Source organism: Epinephelus fuscoguttatus, linkage group LG5 (assembly GCF_011397635.1).
Source record: "Epinephelus fuscoguttatus linkage group LG5, E.fuscoguttatus.final_Chr_v1".
NCBI lineage: Eukaryota > Metazoa > Chordata > Actinopteri > Perciformes > Serranidae > Epinephelus > Epinephelus fuscoguttatus.
Window position 1 is genome coordinate 21,637,187 of NC_064756.1, and position 15,492 is coordinate 21,652,678.

Here is a 15,492-nt window from a genome sequence, read left to right on the forward strand (position 1 = left end):
CAGCTTGACCTTCCCCTCAAGTATTCTACAATTAATCATTGCCTTAGAGTGTAACGTTGTGAAAAGATGTTGTTCTCTTTGCAGTCTAAACTGTTAAATCACCATTCAAAAAGAGTGGCTCCTCTTTGGTTTGCTCCCTGTGAGACAGAGATATTAACTCCGACATCGTTCATGCTTTATCTGCCATGTTCTATTACAGGGAGGGACGCTGGCTGGATCGAAGGGGTAACACCGCCACGGGCAGATTCAAACCATATTGTGACTCACTCACCGCCACATCTCAAGAGTCCACATTTTGACTGCTCCACCTACAGAGGAGATATATGCCCTAAGGGTGGGTAAATCCTGACAGTGAACTTGCGTGAGCTGGATGTGATACTTTGTTCATTCCCTCAGGCACACATGTTATCTTCCAGTCCCACTGACTGAAACTGCTGTGACATATGACTGATGTCATCTGATCTGTCCAGTCTGTGCAGCACATCCCATCTTTAATGCCATTTTATCTTGGTTTTCTTTGAACACTCTGTAATGTTAAATCACAACAAGGTGGTTTGAAGGATGAATGCCCACTTTTTTTGTCATGCATAATTCTATTTAAAAAGCCAAGAATTAGGAAGAGGCTTTGTCAGGTACGCCCAATTGCATAATTATCTTTGCAGTACAGTAACTCACTACAGTACCTCCTGCAAATGAACCTCATTCCTTTATCACTGTAAAATCTGACAAGCTGATCTTACATTAATGTACTTGAATTAAAAGCCTCGTCCCAAATAAACACCCAGTCCCTTTTACCAGGCCAGTGTGGCTACACATTTAGACTAATAAAGGCCTGTCTCACATAGACACCTGGTCTGGTTGCCAAGCAGTTCATTTTCATAGAAGTTCTTTAAGTGTACAAAACAGGTTGTTGGCTACCCACTTGAGCTAACCTTAGTTAGCTGTTTAGATCGTGTATGCAAATATACATTTTTTAAACTTTTGTCAATATGCAGATGCTACACATTGTTAGCTCAGTTAGATTCTCCACATTCCTCCATCATTCAGTTAATTTTACTGAAGTCATGAGCACTAGAGAAGACTACCAGCATGATGAAAAAAGTAATGGTGACTCCCTTCCTCAGAAGCTGTCATAAAGTCAGAATATATGTCCAGTCCTCCATTACCTTGTTAGTTGTTCATGTTCCTTTAGTCTGTAAGGGTCCTCAGATCAAATCAAAAGAAGGTTTTTCATAAAAATGAATCCAAGCTGTGATTATTGTTTTAACAGGACAAAGTGTTGTTGTGTCAGAGTGCCAGGTGCTGTAATCCTCCAGTGTCATAATGCTCTCTCTGTGATGCCCTGTCTGTTGGAGTGAGATCAAATGAATGATTTGTTATTGAAATATTATTCAAAGTCTTATTTTAAGTAATATCCATGCTGATTCAAATAAACAGTTTGATTATATTTCCCATCTTTGCTGAGCAACAGTTTTGTGTGAAAGGAATTAAAGGCCTGTCCCATATACAGTAGGCGCCTGTCCCAAATATAGACCTGTTGAGTTCAGTGATTTAAGCAAATAAAAGCCTGGGAAACTTAAAAATGACAGCAGAATTAACTTGGTCTTTCTAATTGTTAGCAACGTAAGTAAACCATGTTAGTCTGACTTAACATACACATTTAATTGACTAGTTTACAACCAGTAGATATAATGCACAATGTTACCACCTACAGTGCTGCTTTGTTATTCACAGTTCAAAGCATAATAATAATATGCAGATTTTGATGAAATTCTTCATACAGCTTGTACGTTGGCTAAAGCTTGATTAAATATGGGTATTTGTGATAAAACTGTGCCATGGAGCCCTGATGAAATCTTAAGTAAAGTCAGGGAGAAAGATTTAGTCTGCATTACTTAGTTCGAAGATTATTTTAAAAGGTTAGATGCGTACTTAAATGCTAAGAATGGCATTTTGTTAAGATAAAAACTAATCCTTCAAAGTAACCATTTTTTGCTGTGCTTACTTTATCTAAGGCAATCAGTATACTAAATTTTACTGAGCAAACACAACTTTTCAGTGACGTCAGACTAATTTGGTCTACTTAAAGAGGCAACAGATAGGATTTTTTTTTTTTTTTTTTTTTTTTAGCTTGGCGTCACCAAGCGTCAGCGGTGTTGCTCGCACTGACGCAACGACCACACTGACCGTGGGGATCAGAGATAATCAATAATATGACTCTATTAGACTCTCTAAATTAAATAAAATGTAGGCTGTAAAGCCACCAGTATACCTCTATGTATATGTAGAATGAGAAGGTGTGTGGGCACTAAAGAGACCGAGCAACAATTATCAGATTTATCTGAAGAAAAAACAAATAGTAATGCAAATAATTATACCAGAACGCAAAGTACCAGCACAGCTCACAGTAAATTATACCAATATGTACAGTACCAGTATAAACAACTCACAGTAAATTAAATGAATATGCACAGTATCAGTACAAACAACAGTAGACACAGTGGAATTATGCCAATATGCACATGTAAACAGTCCCGATTCTAGAATAAACGGTACCATATGGAAACGATGCCGCCGGTTGGAGCTCAAATTGAATGGGAAACAAAGTTCAGTGTTCACAGCTGGGCGTAACTTAGCTGGGCGATGTCCATCGATAGCTGCCTCCATGAGAAGAGAACAGGAGGAAGGGAGGGGGGTATCACTGTCTGAGGGCTGCCGTAGAATGGCAACATGGATGTCAGCCAACCAACACTCGCTACCCGGTCCCTGGTTGCGGCGATTTGTGATGCTGGCCAGCTAGGAGTTAACTAGCAGCCAGTACAGTACAGTCCTCTCTGGTCTAGCTAACATTTAGCCTTATGTCGAATCAAAAACTAAAAGTTCGGGAGCTGGGCCAGAAAGCTCGCGACCTCATTCCTTTCTTCTCGAATGGACTTTCGTTGTTTTCTATTAGATATCAAAAAACTCAAATACTCAGAGGTAAAAAAAAAATCACTGGAGACACGTAGAATCAGATCCAACCGAGTTTTATTGTGCACGCAGGCATCAGCACAACACAACTCAGAGAGTCAAACTCCGGAGCAAGACTGAAATTTCTTTGTTTGCGCACTCGTTTTTATTGTGAAGATTTTCTGCTGAGTCGTCTCTTTCTTAATCCTTCCCACTTGGCTCTGATCGTAACGATGTCACATTTCTGCTGAGTTTCCACTTTTTTCCTTTCATCCTACCACCATAACGGTGTCTTATTTCTGCTGAGTCTTCACTTTTTCTCCTTTCATCCTAAATCCCGCCTCTTTACTTGTACTCATAATGTTTTCCTGGACAATCTAAGACCGCCTCCTCTTACCAGGGTCATATCATGACAAGCTGTAATTCCCCAACTTTCCACCAGTGTTTCTGAGCCCATCCTCATGCTATTTTTAGAAATGATGCCTAGGTACTTCTCCACCACAATACTTAAGTGCTCAGTGAGTGTATGTGTGTCATAAGAATACATGAAATAATAAACCAGTGTGTGATTTGTCAGTTGCACAGAGTACATTGCTTCAACACGTATCTTTAAAGGTCATCTTAAAGGTACAGTATAAACACTTCAGTAAACATTACACTACACTTACTTAGACTTACTGATCCATTAGAAAGAAAGCTAGCTGGACATCGGTTTTTAAGCCTCTTTGGTCACGGAGCTCCCTCCATCTCTTGAACGCCTGACTGAGGTTTACTCTTGTTTTTCCTCTTCTTTTATCACTCCACTTTTTGCTCTTCTTCGCCTCCTCACACAACAGAGGAGCTCGTTCTCTTTTGCCGTTTTTCATTTGACTCCAAACTTTGTCCGTCTGCCATTGTGCTTGTGACTCAACTATCTCATGCCCAACTCCTCATAAGGACCAGCTCCAGTCTCTGATTGGCTGCCCAACCAGTTTCGCAATACATGATGCGTTTCCTGCCGTAAAATTCTCCGCGAAATTTCAGCACCGGTGGCAGAAGCTTATTACAAAGATTGCAAAGCCACTAAGTAACCTATGTAAACGCTGATAGTCTTATTTTACTGTGGCCACTACCCTGTGCAACCCACATTATTTTCATAATGATATATTTAGGAAAAGATGCTATCTGTTCCCTCTTTAAGTTGCCAATACCTAAAAAGAGCAAATTAATTTCACCTATCATTTTCAGGTTCCAACAACTTCACAAAATTGAGTATATACAACTAAATTTGAAATATACTTAAAAGTTCGCTGACGAAGAAAAAGATACATTCTACTAATCACCAAGGGGGGATTATTTATATACACACAGGCCCAAAATACATACACATGCACAAAGAGGACTTATACATGTTTTAATTGGCGAGATGTCAGAGCGGGGGGTGAGGGGGCTGCCTTGCAGGTGCCCCAAGGTGTTGGGGGTTCCCTATTGTTTGGAGCACCTCTGGTGTGCAGGAGGCAAACTGGCACCTCTTCAGCTGCCAGTCCACGCTCCTTACTTGGTCCGTACGAGGACTTGAAGTGATGACCCTCCGGTTCCCAAGCCAAATACTTATGGCCTGAGCTACTGCCGCTCAAACGTTAGATAGAAAATAAACATAACTTAAGACTAATGGTCATATTTACTAACCTTTTTCAAGGCAAACAGTGCCCCAGATTTTTTTTAATTGAGTTCAGCCAGATTTTACAGTGATATGAAGACCTTAAAGTTGACATGCTGGAATGTGACTTTCTTCTTGAGGAGATAGTTATATAGTGGTTTGCAAGAAAAACAGCTGCACTGAAATAACAGCTAATGTCAGACCAGCAAGGAACAGATTAAATCCTTGGAGCAAAGTAATTACTCCCCCCTGGAACATTTAAAAATGTGTTGGGTTAACTGTAAATAGGAGAGGCAGAATATATGGGTGTGGGAATGATGGAATTTGAGAAAATCCTCATTCTCCAGAGGGAGTGTTGCACAAAAACAGTAATCCTCCTGATTGGACTTTTGGTCTTGCTGAAGTTGATTTATATCAGTAATGTTTTCGTGGCTATTTTTCAGGTTTTTATTGCCCATTAGGCTCTGCCTACCCTCAGCCCTGTGAGGCTGGCTCTTACTGTAACCAGACTGGTCTAGATGCCCCGGCAGGACCCTGTGCTGCAGGGTATCACTGCCCCTCAGGCTCTTTAAACCCACACGCCACCCCTTGCCCCAAAGGACACTACTGCCCCCCTGGAACTCCTCTTCCTCTACCCTGCCCTGTTGGAACCATAAAAAGTGAGCTTTTGCTTTTTTGTTAAATAGCTTTAATTGTTAGATTACTTGATTTAATTGTCAAAAGAAAACTGTTTGCTAGATTTCATATTTATTTATGAAAAGAGAGACACTTCATGATAAGTCAGTTATCCCCTGCCCTTTTTCGGTCATGAATTAATGACGGATGAGTAACGAGACATAATACTAAACTGAGAAATACAACACCTAATCCTCTTTGTTGCACACGTCAGTTTTTCTTGCTAATGTCCTTACATGAACCGGTGTCTATCTTTGCAGCTCAGTGGTGCAGAAGAATATCTTGCATAGAAGCCTTTTTTCTCCCCCATGGGTGCCTATGAATAATTTCAGTCAAAGTGGTTTAATCGTGTAATTGTATTGTTGTCTCGCGGCGGACAATTCGAATCCTATTAAAATGTGCTGTAGCTCCTTTGTATGGTTATGAATTAGAAACTGATGAGGGAATAGGTACTGTACTTTGCATTGAATTAACAGTCTTATCTATTTTAATGCGTTCATTACGTCACTTTTGTGTGCAAGTAAACACGGATGCATAGATGAAACACCAGTTAATTTAAGACGTTTTTAAGAAGTCAATTTATGACCTAATCTCCAGTTTATATGTATGTTGTGTGATATCCATCAGGGTCCCTCGGTGGGTCAGCAGTCGAAACTTGCCAGCAGTGTCCTCCAGGTCACTACTGCCACCAAAGAGGAAAAGCCGAGCCAAGTGGCCACTGCGCAGAAGGCTACTACTGTCCTAAGGGACAGAGCTCTGAGAGACCACAACAACATGTCTGCTCAGTGGGACATTATTGTGAGAAGGTCATCCATCCAGTATTAGTCTTCAAGCTATTGTCTGTCATCATCGCTGAATGTTGTATGTGATGTCTCTGCATGAGTCTTCCCCCTCAGCTGAGGTTTTCATTCTGTCTTGACAAGTGAATTACTGCATATTTAAAGTCAATTGATGTTTCCTCTCTGTTTTTTCCTGTCTGTCTCACTCCTCTTCCTGTGCTGTCTGTCTCAGTCCTCACTGTTATTGTTGCGCTATAATTATGCCCGATGATGCCTGTTATTCCCCAGATATAAATTCTAATAAAATCAATGTAATGGTTGCTCCAGGGTAGTGCCAGACAGACTGCCTGCCTCCCAGGCAGCTACCAGCACAGACAAGGCCAAGGCAGCTGTCAGACATGTCCTGCTGGTTTCTATTGTCGAGATCAAGGTGACGTTGAAGGGTCGACAAATTGTTGGATGACATAAGCATTTTTAGCAGCTGAGAACTTAAGTGTAGTTAACATTAACATTTAGATTTAACCAGAGAATTCTTTGTCATTTTGTTGTACTTTAGGAATGACTCTCCCACTCCCATGTGAGAAAGGATCTTATTGTCCCAGTGGATCAGCAGATCCACATCCCTGTCCAGCAGGCACCTATGGAAACATATCAGGACTGGTTGAAGAACGGCAGTGCTCACTGTGTGACCCTGGGATGTACTGCAAAGGAACAGGTACATTGCATTCACCTCTCATGTCCTTTATTTGTTGTGTATCTTGCAGACAGCTCCAGTGTAAATTTAGTGATGCTTTAAAAAACAATTATAGGTAAATGGCTGCTCTGATATTAGGGTGATAAAAACCTTGCTTGAATGATATTTATATACAGGAAGGACGTTCCCCAGTGGGCTGTGTGCTGCAGGCTTTGTTTGTGTTGGCGGAGCATCTGAACCTTCAGCACAAGACAGTCTGACTGGGTTTCCATGCCCTCCTGGCTTCTTCTGCTCTGTGGGGACTTCTGTACCAAAACCATGCCCAAAAGGAACATTCAGGTGCAATATGTCTACATACTTAATAATCTACCCATATGGGAGGGATATTTATGATATCCATGATGATATTTAGGATGATGAACTCTGAAACTACACTAATACTACAGTATTACAGTATATGGTGACTAAACATTCCTCTGTATGTATTTAGTAGCTTACTTTAGTAAAATGAATAAATGCTGAGAATAAAATGTTGGCAGTGTATGTTCCTGCAAACTGAGAATATGTTAAACGTGTACATTTCATATGAATGATGGAGCTCAGATTACATGTGTATGAGCTGAGCTTCTCATCAGGAGGGGCAGGGAAAAGTGACACACACATGAGAAGGGTGCCAAGCAGCAGAGAGCAGCCGACCACTGTTTGAGACAAACAAAAGCAGGTCTTTTTTAACAATGGTTTAGGACATGTTCAGCTGTGTTTGTCCCAACAAGGGCAACTATTTTTTGACCAGAGTTTAGGACATTTCTAGGCATGTCTTTAGTGCCTAAAGCGGGTATATTTTATGACAGTTTTGGACACATCCAGCCATGATTAAAGCAACGACAGCAGGTATTTTTTAACAAGAGTTAGGGACATATTCAGGTGTGTTTCTAGTGACCAAAGTGAGTATCTTTAATGACAGTTATGGACATGTCCAGCAATATTTGTAGTGAAGACAGTGGGTATTTTTAACATAAGTTGGGGACATATTCAGGTGTTTTTGTAGTGACCAAAGAGGGTATATTTTATGACAGTTTTGGACATGTCCAGCATTTGTAGTGAAGACAGTGGGTATTTTTTAATAAGAGTTATGGACATTTCCAAGTGTGTTTGTAGTGACCAAAGCAGATATATTTTATGACAGTTTTGGACATGTACAGCTATGATTGTAGTGACAACAGCAGGTATTTTTAATATAAGTTGGGGACATATTCAGGTGTGTTTGTAGTGATCAAAGAAGGTATATTTTATGACAGTGTTGGACATGACCAACCACGTTTGTAGTGACAGAAGTGGGTATTTTTTTAACAAGAGTTCAGGACATTTCCAGGTGTTTGTAGTGGCCATTACAGGTATTTTTAGCCAAAACATGATGTTTTCCTAACCCCTAACATGGTGAGTTTTTTTGAAACGTACAGTGCTGACCTTTATTCTGGCAGCTGGGTTGTATCTAGTAGTAATATGTGAAATTTTGGAGATGTAATCAAATCCACTGACACTGAAGATGAATAGGAAATGTTATCTGAAGTGTTATCCTTGAAAATTGTTTGAGGTGCTGGCATAGAGAGCTGTGCTTTCTGTGATATGTTACTGAGCATTTTTTATCCAATTGCATGAAATCACTTGACTACTGCTGTGGTTGATAATTAGCATGCATCCTCTGACAGTGAGCACAGTGGGCTCGTGGATGAGTCTCAGTGCCGTAGCTGCAGTCCTGGCTTCTACTGTTCAGAGACCGGCCTCTCTGCAGTCTCTGGACCCTGCCTGCCAGGTCAGAAATAAGACGGAAAATGTTGGTGTGATGCAATTTCTTGCTTGATATCAAAGTGTAGCATTTCACTGAAGTGTTTCTCCCCAGGTTTCTACTGTTTAGAGGGATCCCAGACTGCTACTCCAATGTCAAGTATATCTGGAGGTGTTTGCCCAGCAGGCCACTACTGTGTCGAGGGCAGCAGTGTACCCTCACCCTGCCCAGCGGGCTCTTACCAGAATGAGACTGGAGGAAAAGGCAAAGACTACTGCAAAACATGCCCTCTTGGTAAACAAGGAGTTACACTGTTTGAACATACCTCTGCAAAACTGACTTTTATTTGTACTGTACAAAGCCCCTCACCCTCTCTGAAGATGTCATTGTTTGAATGTCTTTGCCAGGCTGGTTCCAGGATTTATCAGGCCAGAAAGAGTGTAATCCCTGTCCTCCTGGGTTCCACTGCCAGTCCCTGAGTCCTAGCTCCTCCAGGGGAAGCTCCACTGGAGTCTCCAGCCCTCTGCCATGCCCAGCTGGCTACATCTGCCCCAGGGAGAGTCCAGACAGTCAGCCTCTTCCCTGCCCCAAAGGCACCTACAGTCCCAGCAACGGCCTCACCACCACAGGTAGAAACCCAGAACCTTTGTGGGTCAATGACTTGTTAAGGCAGATGTTGTGGCATAATTCTTGAGGGCTTCAGTCAAATCTGAATTTTCTTTAGACAGAAAAAAATTTCAGGCAAGGTAATTAGACCAGTCAGCCCGTTGTCATGCAAGAGTCGTCGAATACCCCCCTTTGTCAATGATTTTGGGGTCAGACACTCGACACCAAAAGCCACCTTTCTTGGCAGTATGATCAACGGTTGGGCGGTATCAGTATCTAACATGGCTGGACGTAATCTTCCGCGTTGGTATGATATGCTGCCGGTCGGCCGGGATGGCACCTGTTGCATTGGTAGAGGATGTCAGGTTGCCGGTAACAATGAAATTTAAGGAGCTGGATAGTCCCTCTATAGAGTGGATGGATCCAACATGCCCCAGACTTTCACACAGGAGCCTGGTGTTTACTTCCTGAATGCTAAACCAAGAATCTGTTTTTTCTAAACCCAACCATGTGCTTTTGTTGACGTCAACAGCAGACGCAGAAGGGTATCCAAACCACAGGATGAGATGTAAACAGTCCTTTAAGTGCGAGCGCGTACCTAGAGAATACACTTGCCGATGTTGATCCAGTGGAGTTTTCTGGTGGGCTCTCTCCTTTGGAGGGTGATCCAGGGTACACATCTTCAGTAGTATATCCCAGATCTCATCGGGTGTTTACTAGACACCCTCGACTGAGGAAGGCCCTACATGGGGGGGGGGGGGTGGTGATCAAGTCCCCGCAATGTGTCTCCCAGATAACCCTCTCAAACGGGGGCCCAGCAGGAGTCTTGCCTCTTCATCCACAGCCACTGGCTGCTTCTCTCAGCTGCCTCTGACACTGCCTTAATAGCTTGGCGCAAGCTCTGGCCTTGAAGGGCCACTGACAAAGCGGTCATTTGTGATGACTTGGGATGAGAACGTGTCGGACTAGTCTACAATGAAATAAAACTTTTCAACATTTCAAGTCTTGCAAAACAATTTCTTTATTTCTTGAAATGCACTTTTAACAGCCGTCTCAGAGACATACCCTGTAGGTAGCTTGTTTTGCTGTTTGGACTGAAGTCAAAGCTGTCAATCTTTATTGGCAGGTGAGTGCCTTGTCTGTCCAGTGGGTCAGTTTTGTGGGTCTGAAGGTTTGGTGAGGCCTTCAGGATCGTGTGCTGCTGGGTTTCTTTGTCTGATGGGTGCCACAGTGCCGAACCCAACTGACAACAGAACTGGCTCTCTCTGTCCACCTGGGATGTTCTGCCAACAGGGACTGACAGCAGGTAGGTGGGATAAAAGACACCTAAAATAACAGTTTGCATTTCTCAGTACGTTTTTATATTTAATGCAAATTTCTCCTGAATCTTGGAATTTTAATGACAATATCCTCCATTTGAATGTGTTGCTTCAAATTATGTGCCCTAGGGGAATGCTGGGCAGGGTTTTACTGTGACCGGGGCTCGAGCAGAGCCGATGATGCTTTGTGCCCAGCTGGTTTCTTCTGCCCCAGAGGCACAACAGTCCCAGTTCCTTGTCCTGCGGGGACATATAGCTCTGAAACAGGCAACACACATCAAGACAACTGCACCACCTGTACGCCTGGGTACTACTGTCAAGGTGGGAAACATGGATTGTCTTAGAGGAGCAATATTCATACAGAGAAGAATCCACGCACTGGGGGCTAGAGATTGTAATTCATTTTCCAGCAGTAGTCACAATAGATTAGCATGCAGTGCAGCCATGTTTTAACAAGGGCCACAGCTAAGATCAGAGACGTGTTTAAAGGACACAAATCATTGGCTAGCCAGCTGCCAAATGAGCCCATATGTTCACTTTTTAATGAAAGTGACAAATTCTCACCCAGTCTATGGGGATTGTCCACAGCCACTCTGTGAGACACATTAAGTAGTTTTACTTTTCGGAGCAGAGCTAATGCATCTTGAGGACAGCTAATGGATGTTACACCTTAATTTATCTCAGCTAATCTACGTAAATGTTGACTGATTGTCAGCGTCAGAGTCTGTTTCTTTAATTGTCCAGCTGTATCTTCAAAGTCAATAATGTTCGACATTCCAAGTTTCAAAACACTGTTTATTTTATTGGTCTCATCTGATAATATCTGTGTTCATTAATTCTTCTTGGTGTGGCTCAGTTGAAGGAACTGTACAGCCTGCACTGTGTCCCGTTGGATACTACTGTCCTCCAGGATTGACTCTGGGACTGGAGTTCCCTTGTCCAACTGGCACTGTGCAGAGCCAGCTGGGAGCCTCCAATCCTGATGCCTGCCTGCTCTGTCCTGCTGGTGTGGAAAGGATTAGTATTTTGTTCTAGATCATAACCTGACCCCTCATTCATTTAATATAATTTTACGTCACTCTCTTTCAAATCTTTATGATGATTCATGTATTCCGTCGGTGTTTCCTGCAGGAATGTTCTGCTCTCAGCCTGGTCTGTCCCAGCCATCAGGACTCTGTGAGGCAGGATACTACTGTCCTGCTGGATCAACCAGCCCCAACTCTACCGAGTATCAGGTGTTGTTCTTGTTCTCTGTTGCTTTAGTTGGTCTGTAACCTGGTAATGCTGGTCAGTGATGATTCTGGTGACATTGTGACTTTCATCCAACGAAACTTCGTATGAAAGTTTCCACGTCCAGAAGGAATAAAATCAAAATCTGATCAGTAGTTTGACTGAGCACATTAATCCTCCCTGTTTCCCCTGTTTTACCCATTTTTCTGTCATTATCTCTCCTCTAGCAGCACCATTAGCTGAAAATGTCAACTTTGTACACAAGCTATAAAAAATGGCCCCATTTGCATTTAATTAGCTACGCTTATTGATGGTTGCTTGATGATAAATCACTCTGCCTCCAGCAGTACCATCATGCCTAAATTTTCACTGGCACACGAGAAATATTTAAATCCAACAGTGAGCTTACCAAGACTGTCACTGGACACATTTCTGCTCTCCATTTTGGTCCCTCCATAAGCTTTCCTTAATATCATGGGCAAAAATGGCCCACACAACATATTGCACACAACAAATTAAATCAAATATTGCCATATTGCTGAGCACATTCATACTTTTACTTAAGTTCTGTGTTCATTTAAGTACTTTTGCATTGTGAGGTGTACTAAACATTTCAGCCTCTAGAGAGGGCATTAGTCTGGCACATTAGAAGACATTAAGATGCATGCAGGCAGTTCATACTTATGTATATGTATTTAGTAATATGTATATGTTCTTAGGAAGTCATGCCATTAAGAATACAAATGTTATTTGTGTTGTAATGTTTTAATTTTTTCTCCTTTTAAGGGGAATTCTACCAGAAGTAACCTTTGCCCCTCTGGTCACTACTGCCCATCTGGCACTGGCTATCCACTCCCCTGCCCCACGGGTTCTCTTTCCATCTCCCAAGGACTGAGGGGTGTGGATGAATGTGCACCCTGCCCCCCTGGACTGTTTTGCGACAGGCCTGCTTTAGCACGGCTCTCAGATATTCTCCCATGTAATGCTGGGTAAAAACTTCCGCTCTTTGCTTTCCTTTTTTGTTTTTCATATAAGGTATCATTCTCATTGTTTGCTTGGCAGTTTTAAGCTGACCTGGAAAGAGAGTGGTCGAGAAAATTGTCATGCTTTCATACAGTTTCCCTTCTTTTGTATGCTTCTGAGCCATTGCTGGAGGCATTATGTTTTTGGGGTGTCTGTCTGTCCCATTTTTGTGAACATGATATCTCAAGGACGGCTTGAGGAAAGTTCTTAACATTTGACATTAATGTCTACTTGGACTCAACGATATGTTTTTGGTCATCACTCAAGAATTCATATGGTAATTGTGACCGAATTCACACAAATGCCTAATAGAATATAATGATGGAGTGAGGTGAAGACATTTGATATCCAAAGGGTCAAGGGTCAATGTCACTGTGACATCATAATCTGTAAAAACACTTTTCTGGCCTTTTTTAATGTTATAACTCAGGAACAGAATGGGAGACTGAATTTGGATACTGAATCTGTGACACTGATTGTGGGGGTCCACCTAGGTTGAAGATGTGTCTGAAGCATCCACATTTTAGAATTTGTCGCTACTTTGCATTCATATTTGAAGCATTGTCAGCTATCATGGTTACATACGAGTCTGGACAGACATGGAAGGAAACTAAAACTGCAACTTGACTGGTAAGCGGAGGCATACAACTGCAAGGTGGTAGCTCTAGGTCGATTTTATTTTTTAGAAAAAGGAAATTTATGGATCTCAGTCTCTCTCCTGCTTTCACTCTCGTCCTAATGTCGACTGCAAAGTGGTCTCACCTCGTCCTCTGAAAGTATATTTGGATTTATGTGTAGGATTTATACAGGGATTAAAGGGACCAGACCAATATCCCAGCAAGATATCCGGTGTTCTAAAATCAATTGCGAGCCAGCATACACAAAATCAGACGGATAATTGAGGGCAGCAGATGGCTTTTACATGAGAGTCTGTTGAGCCTCAGCAGGAGAGGGAGCAGGTGTCTTCAGCAGAATAAGATCCCCACTCGAAACACTTTGCTATCTGTTGCATTGGGTTGCAAATGTGCCCCGCAATAAATAGTCAGAGATAAAACCCACTTTAAAGCACCTGTAGCACTTCACCGTGTCTGCTGCTGTTTATTTCTATTCCGTTTATCAGCGGTAAATGAGACGGTCTGAGAGGAATTTGAACTGGGGGGAAGCAGAATTAAAGTTCAGTGCAGTTCAAAGACATTGTGTCCATAACGTGCCCATGCAGCAGAGGGCCATAGGCTGGAATTAAACCCATGGATAGTGTGGCAAGCACATTGCCTTTGTATATGGGATGCCTGCTCTACCCACTAAGCCACTGAAAGCCTATATTTCTGAGTCATTAGAACTTAATAATTATAATTATATGACAGTAATGGTAACTGCATTAGCATTAAAAATACTGCGGAGTGCATTTCAAATGATTTAGATTGTCAGTACTGGTAGATTGGAGTGTTGCCCATTGAAATTGTGCCTCATTAAAGTAAAGTTTGGGGCACATCCTGAGGGCTGTGCTCTACCACGTTACATTACACATTAAATACCACTGCAAAAATGACAACTTCTCCCAAGTTTGGAGAGTATATTGCCTGACTGACAGATTTTTCAACATTGCTAATGGCAGCTTGTGGCGATACTTGTGACATCAAGATTGTTTTCCCTGTTTATGCCTACAGGTATGTGTGCTTGGGTGGCAGCTCCAGTTCCACCCCGTCTGATGGTTCCCATGGCTACATCTGCCCCGCTGGCCATAGCTGTCCTGTTGGCTCAGCAAGTGAGGTGCCCTGTGAGCCAGGCACTTACAGTCCTGCCCCTGGAGCAGCCCACTGTATAACATGCCCCAAAGGGACCATGTGCTCCTCCACAGCTACTCGAGAGCCCTCTATCTGCCCAGCTGGTGAGGACGGTGAAAATAAACTTTAAATCTACAGCAGCAATACTGTCCAGTGGTCAAGTTCTGGTGTACTGATGAACCAATATTTGATAAGTGCTCTCTTCCTAGGTCATTTTTGTCCTGCTGGGACAGCCCTGCCTGAGCTCTGCCCTTTAGGGACTTTCAGCAACCAGACAGGAGCCTTTTCTCCCTCTGTGTGCACACCGTGTCCCTCTGGACTGTACTGTGGCTCATACGGAGTGTCAAAACCACAAGGTGACCACACACAAAGGCCCTGTGTAAGCCTGGTATTAACATGTGTCTCGGATGATCCAATTACAAGTGGACAGCTATGAGTTCTGTTCACACCTCACTCAGATCTCACTTACCCACTCTATATGCACATAAACATGTATATCATCTACATTGGCAAAGACTGAACATGTTGTTGTTTTGACTGGCAAGAGCAAGCAGCAACCTCCAGGGCTGTAAAATGAAGCCAAAACATAACTGCAGTTCTTTGAATGGCTACTTGAGGCTGGCTCCAGAAGCGAGTCAGTCCCCATAGACCTCCATGTTCAAGTGCCCAAATTTTCAGCAGAAATAAACATGTTTACAGCCTGGTACAATGTTTTGATCTTTGTAGATGATTTCAACATTCATGACAACTGTACAGGCATGAATTTTTATATAATTCACCCATTTACATTTTATTAGGGCTTAAAATTCTGCATTTTTAAGGGCTTGAGTGACAGGCTGTCAGCGAGGCGATGCTACAGTCTATGAGTCAGATCCATCCCTTACTCCTTCACCACTCTGCCCACTTCCAAGTATGGACACCCCTGGCTCCAAAAAACAAGATGGCGACAGCCGAAATTCCAAACTTGAGGCTTCATAATGGGAATCCTTGAACCCGTAGGTGAAGTCA

The 15,492-nt window shown here is 42.5% G+C and overlaps 1 protein-coding gene across 1 annotated transcript in view; it reads left to right on the plus strand.

The window, feature by feature from the left end:
- The window catches only part of si:ch211-286b4.4 (zonadhesin), a 58,756-nt gene that overhangs the window by 24,399 nt on the left and 18,865 nt on the right, over nucleotides 1-15,492 (plus strand). The window contains exons 33-48 of the mRNA XM_049575908.1: nucleotides 200-334; nucleotides 5,032-5,247; nucleotides 5,891-6,069; nucleotides 6,370-6,472; nucleotides 6,599-6,757; nucleotides 6,913-7,075; nucleotides 8,446-8,549; nucleotides 8,637-8,816; nucleotides 8,930-9,151; nucleotides 10,255-10,434; nucleotides 10,577-10,768; nucleotides 11,304-11,453; nucleotides 11,579-11,682; nucleotides 12,464-12,666; nucleotides 14,368-14,588; nucleotides 14,694-14,840. Of these exons, the coding sequence (XP_049431865.1) occupies nucleotides 200-334; nucleotides 5,032-5,247; nucleotides 5,891-6,069; nucleotides 6,370-6,472; nucleotides 6,599-6,757; nucleotides 6,913-7,075; nucleotides 8,446-8,549; nucleotides 8,637-8,816; nucleotides 8,930-9,151; nucleotides 10,255-10,434; nucleotides 10,577-10,768; nucleotides 11,304-11,453; nucleotides 11,579-11,682; nucleotides 12,464-12,666; nucleotides 14,368-14,588; nucleotides 14,694-14,840 (2,658 nt within the window). The remainder of the gene's footprint in view (nucleotides 1-199; nucleotides 335-5,031; nucleotides 5,248-5,890; nucleotides 6,070-6,369; nucleotides 6,473-6,598; nucleotides 6,758-6,912; nucleotides 7,076-8,445; nucleotides 8,550-8,636; nucleotides 8,817-8,929; nucleotides 9,152-10,254; nucleotides 10,435-10,576; nucleotides 10,769-11,303; nucleotides 11,454-11,578; nucleotides 11,683-12,463; nucleotides 12,667-14,367; nucleotides 14,589-14,693; nucleotides 14,841-15,492) is intronic.